Source organism: Ziziphus jujuba, chromosome 8 (genome assembly GCF_031755915.1).
Source record: "Ziziphus jujuba cultivar Dongzao chromosome 8, ASM3175591v1".
In the NCBI taxonomy this organism is placed as follows: Eukaryota; Viridiplantae; Streptophyta; class Magnoliopsida; order Rosales; family Rhamnaceae; genus Ziziphus; species Ziziphus jujuba.
Window position 1 is genome coordinate 24,650,640 of NC_083386.1, and position 18,772 is coordinate 24,669,411.

Below are 18,772 nucleotides of genomic sequence, written 5' to 3' on the forward strand. Positions count from 1 at the left end.
ATTTTTAAAAATCAATGACTTTCTAAATACTATTAGATTTTAAAAGAAGTTTACAAAATCTTAATTGAATACACCTAGATTTTAATGGATTTTTATAAAATACATCAAAATTTGAATTGAATATCATTATACTTGTATGAACTCCTTTAAAATCTAAATCGAATACTTCTAAACTTTTGAAAACTTTTAAAATCTTTTAAATTTTAAATTAAATACAATCCCTATAACTCATTTCAAATCCATTAAACTTTAGATTGAATATATCCTTTTTAATTTCAAAAACTTACATTTTTGTCTAAATCTATTAAAAATCTAACAAATTCCATCAAAAATATACCACAAGATACTCACATGGCGCCCTTTTCTTTTTTTGTTTTTTTCCATCTTTTTTCAATTAATTTCGTTAAAAACAAAGTAAATAAAAAAAAAAAAAAAAAAAGATCAGACATGCAACAAAAGATTGCATCCTATTAGTCAAAATCGATCATGTTAAAAAAATAAAACAGGAAAGATTCAAAAATAGCATTGGTGATAGACAGAGGCATGCATGTACAGGCGGAGGTATACCATGGAGAAACATGGTTTTCTTTTTCCTTTTTTTTGTAGTTACTTTTTCTTGATTTCATTTCATTTATAATATTTTTATTTATTTGTTTTAGTTGTTTTAGATCTTCTTCTTCTTCTTCGATTTATCCATATTATTAAATTAGACTGAATTAGAAACCTTGGTCTTCTTATCCTTCTTCATATCTGGGCTTTTTTTATTTTTTTATTTTTATTTTTATATATTTTTTAATTATTTTTACAGAAAATAACTTAAAAAAAAAAAAAAAGTTAGCTCGTCTCCTTCTTAGATTTAACCATATCATTGAATCATATTGAATTAGAAATCTTGGTCATGTTCTTCTTCTTGTCTGGTTTCTCTTTAAATCCGGTTTTACGGAAATTAGTTACAGAAAATGAAAAAAAAAAAAAAAAAAACAATGAAACAATTTTGGGTATCACGTTGTCCTATTTTTGACAAAAATATGTTAGTTTTTAACAAATTTGAACAGAAAGGTAAGTTTTTAAAACTAAAGAATATCAGATGTAAAAAAAAAAAGAAAAAAATCAACAGACAAGTAAAGTATAAATTTTATTTATTTATTTATTTATTTTTTGAAAAATAATATTTTCAGGAAGAATGCAAACTTTAAAAAGTGGGCCGAATTGAAATTAATAATTTTCTCTTGGGGAATTTGGCCCAACACCCCTATTTTGAAGGCCCTGATAAAAATTACCCTTCCCGTTTCAAACTTTTTTTATTTACCCACCTCTTTTTCATTATTCCAACCATAGCCTTCTTTCTTCTCCTACTTCTGTTCACAGTCCACATTATTCCAACTAGACTCTGGTCCTCTTGCTTGCCCTCTTCCTCAGCCTCATCTTCCACCCAATCTCCATGATCGTCTTGTCTTCGTTGCCTGGCTCTTCCTCTATTTTTCCCGTGATTACCCTCTCATTCTACTCGGTTTCGCCATCGTCGACTGGATCATTGTGGTGGGGCTTGGGGTGGTCACCGTTGTGGCTCTTTTTGCTGATGGGAGTGTGGGTTAAGGATGAAAATAAAGCAGAGGTAGAGCAGAAGTTTTTTTTTTTTTTTTTTTAAACGAGATTGTGGGTTTTGTCGGGAAAAAATGATCGAACGAAAGCAGAGGTGTGGAAGGTTTTTTTCAATGGACTGTTGGCTTTCTAAAAAAACAAAAAAAAACAAAGTAATATTTTATTTTTATTGGGGGTAAAATTGGAACCAGAGGGAATATTAAAAAAATCTGGAAAGAAGAGGGTAAATTTCATTACCCAACTATTTGGATGGGTATTGGGTCACATTTCCCTTTTCTCTTTTGTATTTTTGCCTTTATTTCAGAAAGAATGTAAACTTTAAAAAGTGGGCCAAATTGTTCGAAGCCGTGCCAGTTAAGGCCCATAAGGCAAACCAAACCGAGCATTCGGCCGCCGAGCTGAAGTCTCAGAGTCACAGTCCAGCTGGACAGGCTCCTATAAAGCCGCGAGTGACATCGGGGCGCGGCTTGCAGTGTCATTTTCCAGATCAAAGGAGGGTTTTAAAAGCGGTCAGCGAGACTAGGGTTTTAGAGGAAGCATACAACTCTCTGTGACACTTTCTCAAGCTCAAAGTCTTTACCTGAAACCGAGCAATGGGCTTTTGGGGTCAGTTTTCTAATCAATTTTCAGTAGTTTTTTTTAAAAAATTTTTTAATTAATTTTAATTTCACCGTTTTATTGAATTTTATTCATTCTACTTGCTTGGAAGCTGAGAAAAATAGTAAGAATATTTTCAAGCTATGGTTTCTCAGCTTCCATTTTAATAATAATAATGGTATTTTTATTTGGGCAATTATTGGCGTTGTTTGGGATAAGATATGAAAAATATTAAGGCATAACGAAATATAGGAATTCAAATATTAGCATTGCAATGGAAGTTAACTTTTAATTTTATGCCTTCCATTAGCTCTCAAAAGGTGCATTATGTTCGTTTTTGTCATTGTTTCTTGACTAAGAAATTTGGGTTTTTCATGGATCACAGGAATTGAAGTGAAACCGGGTAAACCGTACCCTTATCACTCGGATAATGTGCGAGGAAGGCTTCACATTACTCAGGTCTGTTTATATCCAAGGCTCAAACAAACCCGAAGTATTTTGAGGCTTAACTATGTTCTGACTATAATATTGATGTATGAACATATTGTTTTTGTTACAAATGACAAGAAGAAGTACCTTTTTTGTGCTAAATATTTATATCCAAGCATTTTATTGTGTCCAAACTTTTTGGGTATATATCAAGAATGCAATACGCTTTTTATTATATGTTGCCTGACCGATGGTGATGGAAGGGTGCACAGTGTAATAAAAATAAAATTCATATATATGTACTTCTAATAAACTGAAACCAGATGGTGCATTTGACGAAAATGTGAGTATGAGTTGTACAATTTTAACCTTCGCTTTAAGATTCTCATTTTAGCACTATAGTGCAATTTTTTTTTTTTTTTTTTTATATTCTAGTTGATTAAGTGATTAAGAGGTTTAGTCAATTTGCATTTAGTATTTACACGAATCCAATGCTAAGCATCATTCCATTCAATGAAAATTTATTGCATCTCGGGTGTTGGTGTGTATGCGCATGTTGTGTCTAAACCATTTGAAAAAAAAAAAAAAAAATTGAATTTTTTTTTAATTATTACTTACAGTGCATTTAGGCTGATGCAGCTGATGTTATGTAAAAATAATCGTGGTTTTTCTGGTTTGAATTTCAATTTTTATGCTTTAAAATGTTTAAAGTTTCTGTAAACAAGGAGTTTAGATATATTGGAACCTTAGAAACCTTTCTGAATTGACTTTTGAATTATGTTCAATTTACTTATTTAATCTAGTTGTGTGGTTAATCAGGCAACTTTAGGTCTTGGCGAATCAAAGGAGAGGAGCATAGTTCAGTGTTCCCTTGGACATAAAAATCCAATCTTTCTATGTTCTTTATTACCGAATAAAAATGAATCATGCCCCTTGAATCTGGAATTTGAGGATGATGATTTGGTAGCCTTCTCGGTTATTGGCCCACGAAGCGTCCATCTCTCTGGTTTCTTTGTGGCTGATGAGGGAGATGTCATTAGAGATGACTATGAATCGTATCCTTTACCAAATTTTAAAGGTCAATTGATTTTAACTCTGTATTTTTCTGATTTTTCTATTAATTATTTGTTTATGTATTATGTATAGTATTGTTATTGTCATCATTATATTAAAACAAAATTATATTATTTGGTATTAATGTTTGTTTTACAAATTACAAGCACTTTGCATTTCTCTTACAACATTGTAAAGTGACTCTTTTGGAGAGGATATTGCTCATACAGAGTCAGACTCATCTGAATATGATACTGATGATGAATATGGCAATGAATTTACTGATGATGATGATGATGATGATGATCTGGAAATGTACCCTCCTTCACCTGTTCCAAATAGTGGAGGTAATTGCTACATAGAATATGCTTTTTGAATTTCACTATCATACAACATGAAGGTGCTTTTTGCATTCTATTACTCATATGATTATCAATGTATCTTGAATAACTTGATATATATCCTTGATATTGATGAGCATCTAATTTAAATTTTCATGTTAAAAGATCTTCAAGTCCAATGTAGATAGGCACTGTGGCTGCAGTATATTGCTTGACTAGGCTGTTTGAATTTCTTTTATTTATTTATTTATTTATTTTTTAGTTGTAATTGAGGAGATAGTGGACGATGAGAAGCCTACAAATGTAAATGGTCAATTTAAACAGCTAAAGAAGAAAAATCAACCCGGTAGCTTTGAGGACAACACAAACTCTCAACATCAAATTGTTGTTAGAGGCAATGCTAGTGTTCCTGTTTTGGAAAGTGAAGATGATGATGGTTTTCGAATTTCTGTGGAACATAAAAGACAATCAAGTCTTCAGAAGCCTGAAGCTGAAGCAGAAGAAGAAGAAAATAAAACAGCTGAGAAAACCAAGAAAAAGAAGGCACCAAATGCTGATGCTACTACTAATTTAAAAAGGAAGTCTGATAGTATTGAACAAGATGATCACCCAGAAAGGTAGGTTCAATAATAACTGATATTTTTCTCCATTGCTTCTGCATTGCAACTTTTTGGTTATTTCTATTAGAACTTCTGTTATTTTGCTCATGCTTTTTAAACATTTAATGGAAGGTGACAAGCAACTTGTTAATTTTTCCACTTGCTAGGCCAAAGAAGGAAAAGAATAAGAAGAAGAAGAAACAGCTTAAAGAACAGGCTGAAGAGGAAAATGCTGATAAAAAGTCTGATATTAAGACATGCAACGTGAAAGAAATTTCATCAAAGATTGATGAGCATGATCAAAAGCAATCTAATGATAAGTATGATCTGCTGTCTCTGTGTGTGTGTGTGTGTATAAATAATAGTTATAAGATAATATGGTATTCTTAGCAGATAATATTTTTTACTGAACGTGTCATTTCTCCCAGTACCAATGTGTGTTTTTTGGGCAACCATGAAATGATAATTTCTGCAACCTGTAAGATGTTTGTCTCAGTATGAATATGAATACTGATCCATTCTAATTAATAAGGGTTACTAAGTTCTGGGCTGGCTGTATAGAACGCACTTTTGCATTTAAAGCTATAGGTTTATATTATTTATCATGCATTGAAACGGCAATGCATGTCTAATCTTGCCTGGCCTCTTTGTCTTTTCATTACTTTCAAATTCCTGTGTAATGGTGATGTCTTTATTTCTACCAGACATGGCAAGGAGTTTACATACCTTGTGAACTTATTTTTTCTTTGCATTGTTATTATTACTCATGTATGTGAGTGTGCTAGTTTGCTTTCTCAAGCATTCTGTTTTTTTGAGCAATTTTCTGTATACATGCACAGGAGCCTTGACATTGAAACGGAACCTGTTCCTGGTGTAAATCACTTAGAGGAGAAAAAGAAGAAGAAAAAGAAGAACAAGAAGAAGACCCAGGAGAATGAAGTGGGAGCTGACAAGGATCAAACAGTTAAAGCTGGGGAAGATCAGAACAGATGTACTTCAGAGTTAGACCGGAACCAAACTGGATCCAAGTCATCTAAAGTCAGAACCTTTCCAAATGGATTAGTTATGGAGGAGTTAGCAATGGGCAAACCAGATGGCAAAAAAGCTACTTCAGGAAAGATGGTATGCTTGAATGGTTCATGTTTGTTAACTTCTTAATCAGTCAAGTTGCCCATCTAAGTGGATGCATTTAAATTAATGTCCTTGCAATATGAATGCAAAATAGGTATTATATTACTCTTCTATTTTCCATATTTAGGGTGTCTGCTCAAGTAAGATCACTTACGTAGTGGTAACCTCAGTTGACTAACCATGCAATAGATAATATATAATAGGTGTATTTTTCTATACTACATTTTAGTTGTTTAAAAGTAAGTATGAAGTGTTTGCAAATTGACATCACATGGAGTTGTCAATATATATGTTTACTTTTGTTGTTCAGGCTGTTCGTCAAAGGGTTATGAGTTACTTTTAAGTATGAAGCTTCTAAATGCACTAAATCCTAATGATTAGATGTTACATTCTTGTGTCTAATCTAGCATCCATTTATTTGAGGGTTTCTTCTGTCATCAAAAGTAAATTCTTTTATTCAGGTCAGCGTCCGCTATACCGGCAAGCTGCAGAAGAATGGGAAAATATTTGACTCAAATGTGGGAAGGGCACCTTTTAAATTCCGCCTAGGTACAACTGTGGTCATATAGAACAGATCAGGTAAATCTCTTTATTGTTTATCTAATATTATTTCCTTTTGGACTTGCAGGTGTAGGACAAGTTATTGCAGGATGGGATGTTGGTGTCTGTGGTAATTACCAAATTTAAAACTCCATCCCTATTATTGATTTATTTTTCCCATTTTTAAAAAAGCAGCTTCACATTTTTTGTGCATACAATTCCTTCCAGGCATGCGTGTGGGGGACAAAAGAAGACTTACTATTCCACCATCTATGGGGTATGCATGCATTTTTCGTTATTCTTTACCTAGTAAGTTCCTGTGTCGTTACTTTGTCAAGCTTATTTATTATGGAACTTTTTACGCAGTTATGGAGCTAAGGGTGCTGGTGGGACAATACCTCCAAATGCTTGGCTTTCATTTGATGTAGAGTTGGTTGATGTTCGTTGATTATCCTGGTTTTCGACAAGTTTTGGCCAGTGTGAGATGGATCTGCAAAAAAATTAGACCTTTTTGTTATATAGAAATGAAAGTTTGCTTTTCTGACTCAATGTCGAGACTAAGTACAGGTCCAGTCGATAACAAAATTTTGGGAAAATTGTGGAAATTAGCTTTTTCAATCAATTAAATGAATTACAGAATTGTGGTTTAGTTAATCAATTCATTCACCTTGCATACAGAATCAACAATAACAATTATTTATATCATGGTTATGAAGTTATGATGATCAATTGGGCAATTTTTTAAGTTATGAATTTATGATACATGCTAACCTTTCGACAATGACATCTAAATACCTTTATTCAGGTGCGAAATCATATATTTATTGCTCCTATATCAGTCTCAACTTTTTATTTGACCATCAAAACTTAAAATAGACGCCAAGGTTGTACCGACCACCCAGTAAAACGTGCCATTATCTAATGATGGAAAATAAATAAATTTACATTTTACATAAAGCCTAGCGAAAAGAAAACGTCACATTAATATTAAAAGCGTAAGGGGATGGAGTTGCAGGTGTCACTTTCTTGCCGTCGATAAAGAAAGCAGAATGAAACAGGCCCCAAAATATACAATTTGAATAAATATTATTGAAATAACGACCTAATTATTTTACTTCAGGTTTCACCCAAAGCCCAATTTTATGGAACATAATTTCTGTGTAACAAGAAAAATGCTCTAATATACCATGCGAAACTCATCAAGCTGACGCATAAGGCACTCTGAAATCGACATCTGAACATTAATAATAATAAGACTGAAGTCACTGAACCAACGTCATCTCCCAAAGGATAAAACAGAACAAAACAAACAACCCTCATTGTTCGCCCATCACTAGTTTTTTACCCTCACTAAACATACATTAAAGATCTACTGGTAAAGTAAATTGACTGGTTTTGCCAAAATTATATAAGAGGCTTATTATAAACTGTTTCATCACTCCATTAACGACATCAGTAAGGTTCAACTGGTGCCCTGAATTTTGATCCAGCATAAATTGCCGCAGATCCCAGCTCTTCTTCTATCCTAAGAAGCTGCAAAAATGCAGGGAAAGGAAAAGAGCTTATATCAGACTTTGAAACAGAGAAAGAGACGGACATTATCAAAAGCAAACGGCAGCGAGGCACATGACTAAACAAGAGACTTGCCTGGTTATATTTAGCAAGGCGCTCAGATCTGCATGGAGCACCGGTCTTGATCTGGCCCTGTATTTTAAGTCGACAACGTATGGAAACTAAGTTCAAAGAAGCTCTTAAATACATTAAAAGAAATGCACACAATTTATCAATAAATCCTCAAAATGTACTCAGTTACTTGGAAAAGTATTATTTCATTTTAATAACCAAAAAGCCAATGCCCTACAAAATATTTTAAAAACGTTTCAAATTCTCATTTCAGGAAAGACCACACAAGCCAATTTTGTGGTGAGATGGACCTTTAATGAATATCTTGCGTTCCAACAACAATTCCCAATGAAAAGACAAAAGAGTTGAAAAGTCCACAACGAGATAAACCATAAAAAGTAAAACACCCCAAACACATACCGTTGCCAACCCAACTGAAAGGTCTGCAATGAAAGTATCCTCAGTTTCACCACTACAGTTAAAATAAAAACATATACATGTCAGCAAGCAATATATTGATAGGAGATTTAAGAAACATAACAACGAGGAATATGCCATACCTCCTGTGACTTGCCATGACACCCCAGCCAGCTCGTTTAGACATTTTAACAGCTTCAATACTTTCAGTTACAGAACCAATTTGATTAACCTGACCAATTATAAATTAAGGAAATAGTTAAGGAAATGAGTGATTTAGCTCTAATGAATATGCCAATGCTAAGTGGAGGCATCAAAAACTACCTTCAGCAGAAGGGCACTGCAGCTCTTCTCCTTGATTGCTTTCTCCACTCGCTGCAGAAGACAGTGAACAAAGCGATGTCAGAAAACTGCCCTTTCTAGTATTTCAACCAATCATATATAACCAATAATAGCAGCTTGCCTTTGGATTTGTGACAAGGAGGTCATCACCAACAATCTGCACTTGCTCACCGATTTCACCAGTCAACTTTGAATAGTGCTCCCAATCATCTTGATCAAATGGATCTTCAATAGACACGATAGGATAATCAGACACAAATGACTTGTAGACATTCTTCAAACTATCTCCTGATATCTTTTGAGATCCATCATTGTTCTGCAGCACATCGACTAATTTATTCAGCTATCTAGCTAAAACAAAATAAAGAATTAACCATTCAATAAATGAATTATAACATATTTCAAACTGATGCACTCTTGTCTTGAGAGTGTACAAGATAAAATAGTACACACAAGAGCAACAATGACACTAACGTAAATGCCAATTGATTACCTCTTCCTTGAAGTTCAAGTCGTACGTCTTATCCTTGTTATCATAGAACTCCGAAGCAGCAACATCCATCCCAATTACAACCTGCCAAGAAAAAATTCTTTTAAATACCAAGTAAGATAACTGCATTACAGACACTATATAAAAAAAAAATTTAGGTACTATGTTAGATTATAACCTTTCCAGTATATCCAGCTTTTGCTATAGCTGTTTTCAACAGTTCAAGGCCCTCCTTGTTTTCCTGTAACCAAACATAAGATTTATTCACATGCCATAACATCTGACATCAGATTGATCACTTGCAGCGTAACTGCTTAAAGTTTTGCTATTGCTTAATACAAAGTTTCACCTACTTGCCAAGTTAAATTATTCTCCATTTGAAATAAAAAGACGTAGGTCAATCTTGCACCTTCATGGTGTACATAATAATATGCTTTCTAAGCTAAAAATATATTAGGAGCACTCATGGACCTGAATATTTGGAGCAAAGCCACCTTCATCACCAACATTTGTGGCATCTTGGCCATACTTCTTCTTAATTACAGCCTGGAAGAACAAACAAGTAGAAACATGATAAACCCTAACCATGTCATTTTACAATTAGAAAGCTGTTGAGGAAATATTAACATTAAAGCATGCCACAAGCTCACAAACATACCTTCAGGTGATGATATACTTCAACACCCATCTTCATAGCTTCTTTGAAAGAAGATGCCCCAACAGGGAGAATCATAAATTCCTATAAGAGGGAAACAAAATTAAGTTTCCAATGAACATGCAAAGACCACCTAGAATCAAGAATATTTAACACTAACATTACCTGCATGGCCAGCTTATTGCCAGCATGGGAACCTCCATTAATAACATTGAATGCAGGAACTGGAAGCACTAAGGTCTTGTTTCCAGCAAGTTTGGCAATGTGCTGCAATGTAAAGATAGGATAACAATGAACCTCTATAAATCCCTGACCTGGTAAGAACAGCAAGAAAACATTCTAAACAGCATTACCTTGTAAAGAGGAATCTTGTTCACAATAGCACCTGCTTTACAAACAGCAAGTGACACTGCCAGTATAGCATTTGCTCCAAGCTGAAATAATATGAGATAAAAAGTATCAGTTCTCCTACATCTCATCCTTTTTTTTTATTTTTTATTTTTCGATAGCCAAGAAAAGAACTTAAATAAATACCAACGAAAAAAAGTTCAGGATACCTTTTGCTTACACCAACCCCATTCATTAACAGTTCCATCAAGTTGCTGTACCATATAGTTGTCAATTTTGGCCTGCTCTGTTGGGTCCTTTTCATAAAAATAAAAAAATAAATTAAAAAAAAAAAAAAAAGAAGAAGAAGAAAAAGAAGAAAGAGTGCAAGAAATCTCAATCACATTATGAAATTGGAAAAATAATATAATAGAAAATCAAGATTCATGAGATTATGATACCTTGCCAACCAAAGCAGGTGCAATGATTGTATTCACATTCTCCACAGCCTACAGCATCAAAATGTTAGATCAATGATAAGTTTCAATCCACCACACAATAAAAATATGACCGAAAACAATCCAAATCTTCAAAGAAATATTCCACAAAACTTCAAGAAACAATTCTAAAACACCATAGTAAATGTCAACAGCAAAAGGTAAAAAATTAACCAAGTCGCAGACAGACAAGATTTCGTTGAAACTGAACATCATTTAAAGACTTGCAATTGATTAAAATATAACACCATTTACAGGCGACAACTATGAAACAAAAGTTACATGTTACAACTGACTCCAGTTTTGAACAAGAATTCCGAATGAAAAACAAGCATATAATGCATAATAGAAGTCAAATTTCATTAATTGAAGCAAGAATTAATGTTGACAACGGCATACCTTAAGGACACCCTTCCCGAGGTAATCTGATCCTCCATCTCTCAATTCCAGAGCCTCATAGATACCTTTATGGGAAAAAGAAAATTGGGACAATGAAGCTCCATAGTGCGTGTGTGTGTGTGTGTGTGAGAGAGAGAGAGAGAGAGAGAGAGAGAGAGAGAGATAGAGAGAGAGAGATGCAACAAAGTAGCAAAACAATACAGTAAGAATGTATAATGTTTTTTTGTTCTCAAATAGTTTTTTAATGGATAGAGTACTCTACACAAGTTAAGCAATAAACAGTCCTCATCTGTTTCTAACCCCATGGTCTGGGTTCAAACCATTACCCAATTATTATTATTATTATTTTTGGGTAATTACCATTACCCAATTATTGTTTAAATGATATCATTAAAACTAAATAAAACCATGCATGTATGGTTGAATTGTAAGAGGTACATTATGAATTTACCTGTGGAGGCTCCACTGGGCACAGCAGCTCTAGCCAAGGTTCCATCTGTGAGTATAACATCAACCTGAAATCACATCATCAACATTCACATATTATTATATCACTCACTTCCTCAACTTTAAACAAATAGATTGGTAGAACTTGCAAATTAAACAGTCATAATAAAATTGAAAATCTTCACTTTTTTTTTTAATATATATATATATATATATATATTTAATTTAAAGTAAGAAGCAATAAACCTTTTTACCCCCCACCCAAAGCAAAAATATATGCGATCACTGTTATACGTTCAGTTAAGTAAAGAACAAGTGGCTGTTTCAAATCTATAAAAGTTGATCCTAGTTTTTTATTATTATTATTATTATTATTTTATTTTCTCAGCAACCAAACAGAGAGGTAAAGCCGGAAAAAAAATATGGAGATCATAATGAAAGTGGAAAACATATACACATCGGACGGTTTAAATAAAAGAAAACTCACTTCGACGGTGGGATTTCCACGGCTATCGAAGATCTGACGGGCTTTAACGACCTTGATGGTAGAAGCCATTTTTCACTTCAATTACACTGAATAAAACTATCTCACCTTTTCTGTCTTTCTCGAATATTTTTCTTAGAAAATGACAATGAAAGTGGGCTCAAGAATATTTATATAAGGACTATCACGTGGTCGTCTACTAAAGGGTGAATAAATCACGACCGTTGAATGTGGCGAAGGTTCTGATTAACTGGTCGGCTATAAAATTGCTCCCTTGGTCATCACGGATTGTCTGACGGTTTTTACATTCTTTCACCTTTCTTTGGGGGCATGAAAAGGAATATGCGGTTGATCTCCTTGCTTGCCACGTATCGTATCTATTACCCAATTCTTACCAGAATGTGTCCACGTTTTAGTACAAAGAAAGGCCCAATGGGCTTATCTCTAGGCCCAAAAAATGGCCGGACTACGAAATCCATTTGTCATGTCCGAAATCCGAAACAAAAACCCTAGAAAAGCCCTAATTTACCTGCGCCATACTTCGCAACTCTGCAACAAATTGTTCTTTCCTTTCCGGGAGGAAACAACCCCACAATCTTCACTGGTTTCCTTCGTCAACCCTCTTGGCTTAATTTAAAGGTGAGCTTTTTCATATATATTATACATATATATATTAGAGAAGATGAAGATTTTTTTTTTTTTTTGGAAGTTCTTTTGGAACAGTTTGTGCTTTCCCTGTATAATTTCATGTTTACACTGTTGCTCTGCTACGTCTCTTGAAGTATAACATAGTTTATATTGGCAGTGGCATTGTTGGTTCTTCATAAACTGTTGGCTGTTCGATTAATATTATCGCTATATATGTATGTGTATTGTGGGAATCTTGGTCTAGATGTGTGGCTTTGAGAATTAGATGGGAAAAGCTGAAAAATAGAGCTTATAGGGTAGATTTGAGCGAAGAAATTCATTGAATTTGCTTGGAAGTTCCCTCATAATTAGTGGGCATGTGATACCATTGCTTTATGAATGGTTGCCAAATTATTTCGCCTACTTTGTTTGTTCACTGTGGTCAGATTAGCCTAACTTTGAAGCAATAAATTTTGTTGGTTTTATTTCTGGGTTTTTGCAGTAACTTACTTACTGCAATGATACTTGAATCAGCTATTTAAGTTTTTTTTCCCTTTATAAGACAAGAAATGTTATGAATGAGTTATTTGGTTTGTTTTGTATGGGTGAAACTGAATTGACAGTATTCCTAACGTGTTTTAAGCTTTTCGCTTGGTTGGTGAGCTTTAATTCTGATAAAGATTTTATGTTAGCTCTACTATTTCAGCTTATACATTTCAGTACAAAGCTATTGAGATTCAGTAACTTGTACTTATTCATTTGCATAAACAAAATGAAAAGAACCCTTATTCAAGAAGTGCAAGCTAACGATTTGTTGTAGCTAACTGATATGAAGTATATTTTTATCTTAACCATGCTAAAGTGTACTACTTTTTTGTTTGATAGGTTTAGTAAATGGGTGTACTCAATAAAAGAACTGCCTTACTAAAGGAGGATGCAGTGGAAGATGATGATTTGGTGGATGTCAGTGGTGATGAGTCTGAAACTGAATCTGAATCAGAACCAGAAGAAGGAGATGAAGATGTGAAATTGAGCGAACCATCAAAGAATGCAATTTACAACACTGATGGTCTCCTTGATAAACTTGGAGATATTAGCTGGCCAGATAATGTAGAATGGATACACAAGCTTTCCATTGATATTGATCAAGAGCAAGAAGTGGATGTGAATGACGACTTAGCAAGAGAGCTTGCCTTCTATACTCAGGCTCTGGAGGGAACGAGGCAGGCTTTTGAAAAGCTCCAGTCAATGGGTCTACCTTTCCTCAGGCCTGCTGACTACTATGCTGAAATGGTGAAGTCAGATACCCACATGGAGAAAGTGAAGGGTCAGCTATTGGCAGAGAAGAAGAAGATTGAGGAAGCTGAGGAACGAAGGAAGGGTAGAGAGGCCAAGAAATTAGCTAAAGAGATTCAGGCTCAGAAGCAGAAAGAGAGAGCTAAACAGAAAAAGGAGGACATTGAATCTGTTAAGAAGTGGAGGAAGCAGAGACAACAGAGTGGTTTTGCTGGTGGCGATAAAGATGCTGCGATGGAGTTGTCCCTTGAAGATGGGAAAGCATTTGAGAGGTCAAATAAGAAGAGGCCTGGTGTGGCTCCAGGAGACCGGTCTGGAGGGAAAGCAAGACAAGGTGGAATGGGAAAGAAACCAAAGAAGAGAGAAATCAGGAACTCCAAGTTTGGATCTGGAGGTAGGAAAGCTGGAAAGAAGCAGAACACAGCTGATACGATCAATGACTTGCGAGGGTTCAATAAGGACAATGCATCAGGAGATAAGAAAAGGAAGAGGTGACAACATCCTCTTTTGTTTTTATCTCAAGAGGGGATGTCAGTTACATGGACTAAGAATTAAATTTTCCTGGAAAGAGAGATTTGTACTTTTTATGCTTTGATCTAATGGCCTTTTGACCTTAAATTAACACTGATATTTCTTTACAATGTTCTAGTTGGGTAATTATAGTTTGAATTTGTGATATTACAGGTGCAAATTTGGTCATTCATACTTTCATAGTAAGTTTTTTTTGATAATATACTCACAGAGTCAATGTTATTTTTGAGTCAGATAGAGGCCAAGTATGGTGGTTTCGCATTCGTTTCATATCCTTGTGAATCCTGATATTTTCATGTCCGTGTGAAAATTTCCTTGCGTTGACAAAAGTTTTTTCATCGATTATCATGTTCAAGAGACACAACAAGTTATATGATTGGTATGGTATGGACTTGCATGGTTGTTAAGCCTTGTGTGGTTCACTGCATTCTTTGTTGTTTCCCTATTTTAAGCTTGATTATCCAAGTAGATATATTTTAAATGTATTTTGGCATTACTTCTTTTTTTATTTAATATTTTTTCCCCATTTTTTTGATTATCACCAAGTCAACTACAGGTAATCAGCAATCGTTGTTTTATCATGCTTCAATCATCAGCTTCTTTGTTTATGAACTTCAAATGCTTTACAACCATTTGAAGTTTCATGTGCCTTCCCTTGGAGTCTCCCGCACCCCACATTCTCTTTTAATATATATTTTTTTTTCAACAAATTATAGATGAAAAAAAAATTGTTCCATCGATGTATTTGCCTTAAGAAACCTGTAGGTTGCAGGAACTATTTCTATGGGCAAAGCCTTAAGATATAGCTAAAAATAAATTTAAAAAATGAAATGGAAAGGAAAAGAAAGGCTTTGTATTTCGCTAAACAAGATTATCACTGTTAAAAAGTCAATCAGAGCGGATTTGAAATCTCATTTCTATTATCTTCCGTTCTTGTTACCATTATTGGCGAGAACAGTGTAAACTAGTGGCATTTTCATGTCTTTCTTTTCATAGAATTTTACAACACTAACAATTATATGCTGGACTCCCTATACTACTTTGTTTTTGTTTTTGTTTTTTGTTTTTTGTTTTTTGTTTATTTTATTTTATTTTATTTTTTTCCATAAAGTTTGGACAGAAACCAGGACCTCTATGCGACACAGCAGTACCTGAGTAATTCCATTTTTTTTAATTCACAAAAAAAAAAAAAAAAAAATTCCAGTTGGTGATGTCAATTTGGTGACACTATAAAGGGCATAAGAAACTGAGAAGTAAGAAGGTCCCATGTGAGGATTCTTGCAAGGTACAATGGACTACATGATAAAATAATAAACAGAAACCACCCCCACCTCACACTTTTGGGAAGAAGCTTCCCAACTAAAATATTTGACATCAATCATTAAACAAAAATAAATAAAAATATGTCGTTTCTCATTTAGCTTTCACAACACACCTCATAATTTCCCTACCAAAAGCTTCTTCCTTAACACTTTTCTTTTTTCCCCTTTACAAAACACCCCTTTAAATACCTTTTTCCTTTCCATTTCTGCTCATGCACTATCCATTATCCTTCTTCTCCTTTTTTTTGTTTTTTTAATCTCTTTTTTGTTCATCAAATTTTCAAATTCTACAAACATGTTCGACTCCACATATGATTTGATCACTCAGACTGCCTCTAATTCTCTATTTGTCTTCTGTTTTTGCAATTTGATCATAGTCATTATCCTCGTTGGCTCGAAATCCACCACAAACTTTGATCAAGAAAGCCGAATTCCTCTCTCGGTTGCCACCAAAAGAAGCACAGATGATCGACAAGGTACAATTGATGCTAAACAAGTTCATGACGAGGTTGATGAAGTTTCAAATGCAAAGAAATCCCTTGGTAATCACAATGTAGGAAGCAATGAAGCCGAGAACGATGAGGAAGAAGAGAATGAAGATGATGATGAACTGAGAAGAAGAGTAGAAGAATTCATTGAAAAGGTCAATAGAGGATGGAAGGCAGAAATGTTGATAACTCGACAATTAGTTTCAATTTGAATATCTGTACAAGCTTTATTTGATAGATAAAGCTATAAACTTATTTTATTTTATTTTATTTTTTATCTAACTTAATAGAGGCTAAATGTTCTTAGAATTGTTGCTCTAGGATAGTAAAAAACTAGGATATTTTTATGTCAAAGTTTTGAATTGCTCTGTTAATGCTTTGATTAAAATTAAGATAAAGTTTTTTTTAAAAAAAATGTGTAAAAAAGCCTCTTTGGTACTCGCATTTTGATTCTCCTTCACATGGAAAAAGAGGGAAAACTGGAAGAAAAAGTCAGTAGAAAGGCCACGCTTGGAAGCAGCATGATATTAACTTATTAAGCTTCTCAACTTTTCTTATTGCTTACCCAACTTTTGAAGCAATAAATCATAAAAGTCTTCAGATTTTTAATTTTTTAATATACTATTTTTTTTTTTTTTTTTTTTTCCTTAGAGGTGGTTGCATAAGACTGGAAGTGGAGGGTAGTTGTTCTCTCTCCATCATACAATTGTTTAATTAATGGCTTGGATGGTTATGATTTGACCACTTAACCAAACGGTGGACCCCAAATTAACTGGTCTTTTGTTATCCCAGCAGGGCTGCCACACGGCCTCATCCCTATCTCATTTATCATCCCCGACTAGTTAAACACTTGACATTTTTTAAGAAATTATGAAATAAGCTACTTCTTATGGTCAACCATAAATTTAATTCCATAGAAAAAAAAAAACCATTAAATTTAATTAGGAAAAAAGAGCATATTGTTACCACACACACAAATAAATCATGTGAGGAATACTTCTTTTTTTTTTTTTTTTTTTTTTTGTGGGGGGGATGAATTTGGGAATCCAAACTTGAAATAGGAAAATCAAATAAAAGAATTTCACCAGCCATTCTTAAAATAAAAGAAAGTTTGATGTGCATTCAAGTGGGCACTAAAGACCACAAAATAGACATGGTATTGGCGATGTCAATTTGATGACGTAGAGAGGTAATTGAAATGTCTTAAGAGCGTTCCGCGTGTGGGCCTTTCTATAAGTGGAAACAAAAAAAACAAAATTTTTTTAATGAAATATGAATATGGACGACCCTACAATTCTGTTGACGAATAAGCTTTTCCAGAATACTCACAAACTGAAGAAACAAAAGCAAATTTTAATGTGAAATTTGTCATTAGCTTTCTCACCACCACATCACCTACATAAATGCTTATCCTCTTTCCTTTTGATTTCATATACCTCTCCAACTCATCCCCCTCTCTCAATCTCCTCCTAATACCTCTCTCTCTCACTCTCTCTCTCTCTCTCTCTCTCTCTCTCTCTCTCTCAATTTCCACAACTATGTTGGATTCAACATTGGAGTTGATCAGTCAAGCTGCTTCAAACTCTCTCCTGGTCTTCTGCTTCTGCAACTTGATCATAGTCATAATTCTTGTGGGCTTGAAACCCGTCTCCACTGCTCACCAACAAGTCAATAACAGAAATTCAAATCCCAGAGGAGGTGGTGAAGCTGCTCCTAAACAAGTCAAAAACAGCATGGTGAAAAATGACTTGATTGAAGGTGTACTTGAAGAGTCAAATGCCCAGAAAGCAGCAGAGGATGTGGATGATGAAGGACGGAACAGAAACAATGATAATGATGGCCATGGAAACGACCGGGACGAAAAAGAAGAAGATGATGATGATGATGAGTTGAGGAAAAAAGTTGAAGAATTTATTGAAAAGGTTAATGAAGGATGGAAGGCTGAAGTTTTGACAAGTCTAAAGACTTCTATATGAGTTTCAGAGTTTGCATAATTGTATTAGCATTTAACTTTTCCTCGCCAGGTAATTAAGCCAAAGTTTTCTATGTGCAACTGCCATGGGGTAAAAAAGGATTTATATATAAATAAAATATATGTATAAATATAAAAGTTGAGATCAAATCTATATTTCTGAAATGGGTGTTCTGCAATTGCTTCAAACTTGTATAACTTGCTTCTTATGTTTGAGACTCTAGTTCTGTAATTAATTTAAAGAAAAACCAGCATGTGGAATCAATGCTATGTAGTTTCAGATTTTATTTCTTTATTTTCGTTTCTTTAATCCAGTTTTAATTTCAATCATACGAAACATGGATAAAATGGTAATAAAGGTCTCTAATTTCTTTTTCTTCTTTTTTTGGTAAAATAATTTCTTTTTCTTCGGCCACGGAAGAAGTCGTTTATTTGAATATAGTATTTTTTCTGTTGAGACTAATTGGATTAATGGCTTGATTTTGACCACAGAACCAACATAGATTTTCTGGCTAAAAGTACTGTTTTTGGCATATAAATCTCAGTTTCCCATCAGATCATGT

At 34.0% G+C, this 18,772-nt stretch overlaps 6 protein-coding genes across 7 annotated transcripts; 5 read left to right on the forward strand and 1 right to left on the reverse strand.

Annotated features, from left to right (window-relative positions):
• The first annotated feature begins 1,155 nt into the window (after positions 1-1,155).
• Positions 1,156-2,156, forward strand: LOC125421275 (uncharacterized). The gene is made up of 3 exons (XM_060819462.1): positions 1,156-1,566; positions 1,598-1,615; positions 1,907-2,156. Exons 1-3 carry the CDS (start codon positions 1,442-1,444, stop codon positions 2,154-2,156), a joined length of 393 nt encoding a protein of 130 aa, XP_060675445.1. The 5' UTR covers positions 1,156-1,441.
• Positions 1,911-6,950, forward strand: LOC107414253 (peptidyl-prolyl cis-trans isomerase FKBP53). Of its 2 annotated transcripts, none has more exons than XM_016022361.4 (11): positions 1,911-2,208; positions 2,585-2,658; positions 3,448-3,683; positions 3,880-4,028; positions 4,285-4,639; positions 4,789-4,941; positions 5,461-5,743; positions 6,214-6,301; positions 6,381-6,422; positions 6,521-6,569; positions 6,659-6,950. In XM_016022361.4, the coding sequence occupies exons 1-11, from the start codon at positions 2,196-2,198 to the stop codon at positions 6,738-6,740; spliced, it is 1,524 nt and encodes a 507-aa protein (XP_015877847.3). In that variant the 5' UTR covers positions 1,911-2,195; the 3' UTR covers positions 6,741-6,950. The 2 variants fall into 2 exon arrangements, with proteins under 2 accessions (XP_015877847.3, XP_048325591.2); XM_048469634.2 differs by having other exon boundaries at positions 2,036-2,208; positions 3,448-3,706; positions 3,912-4,028.
• Positions 6,951-7,497: 547 nt separating this feature from the next.
• On the reverse strand, positions 7,498-12,150 carry LOC107414254 (enolase). The gene is made up of 17 exons (XM_016022362.4): positions 11,977-12,150; positions 11,494-11,557; positions 11,043-11,107; positions 10,608-10,655; positions 10,377-10,463; positions 10,173-10,253; positions 9,985-10,086; positions 9,823-9,903; positions 9,636-9,710; positions 9,343-9,405; positions 9,168-9,248; positions 8,796-8,990; positions 8,657-8,707; positions 8,476-8,564; positions 8,336-8,387; positions 7,940-7,996; positions 7,498-7,825 (listed from the first exon to the last, which is right to left on the reverse strand). Exons 1-17 carry the CDS (start codon positions 12,043-12,045, stop codon positions 7,745-7,747), a joined length of 1,341 nt encoding a protein of 446 aa, XP_015877848.2. The 5' UTR covers positions 12,046-12,150; the 3' UTR covers positions 7,498-7,744.
• A 305-nt stretch (positions 12,151-12,455) lies between these two features.
• LOC107414262 (probable rRNA-processing protein EBP2 homolog) lies at positions 12,456-14,574 on the forward strand. The gene is made up of 2 exons (XM_016022370.4): positions 12,456-12,612; positions 13,486-14,574. Exon 2 carries the CDS (start codon positions 13,495-13,497, stop codon positions 14,389-14,391), a length of 897 nt encoding a protein of 298 aa, XP_015877856.2. The 5' UTR covers positions 12,456-12,612; positions 13,486-13,494; the 3' UTR covers positions 14,392-14,574.
• A 91-nt stretch (positions 14,575-14,665) lies between these two features.
• On the forward strand, positions 14,666-16,605 carry LOC112491100 (uncharacterized). The gene is made up of 2 exons (XM_025072238.3): positions 14,666-14,806; positions 16,127-16,605. The coding sequence occupies exons 1-2, from the start codon at positions 14,800-14,802 to the stop codon at positions 16,447-16,449; spliced, it is 330 nt and encodes a 109-aa protein (XP_024928006.2). The 5' UTR covers positions 14,666-14,799; the 3' UTR covers positions 16,450-16,605.
• A 967-nt stretch (positions 16,606-17,572) lies between these two features.
• LOC112491065 (uncharacterized) lies at positions 17,573-18,504 on the forward strand. The gene has a single exon (XM_025072099.3). The coding sequence runs from the start codon at positions 17,641-17,643 to the stop codon at positions 18,211-18,213; it is 573 nt and encodes a 190-aa protein (XP_024927867.3). The 5' UTR covers positions 17,573-17,640; the 3' UTR covers positions 18,214-18,504.
• The last annotated feature ends 268 nt before the right edge of the window (positions 18,505-18,772 follow it).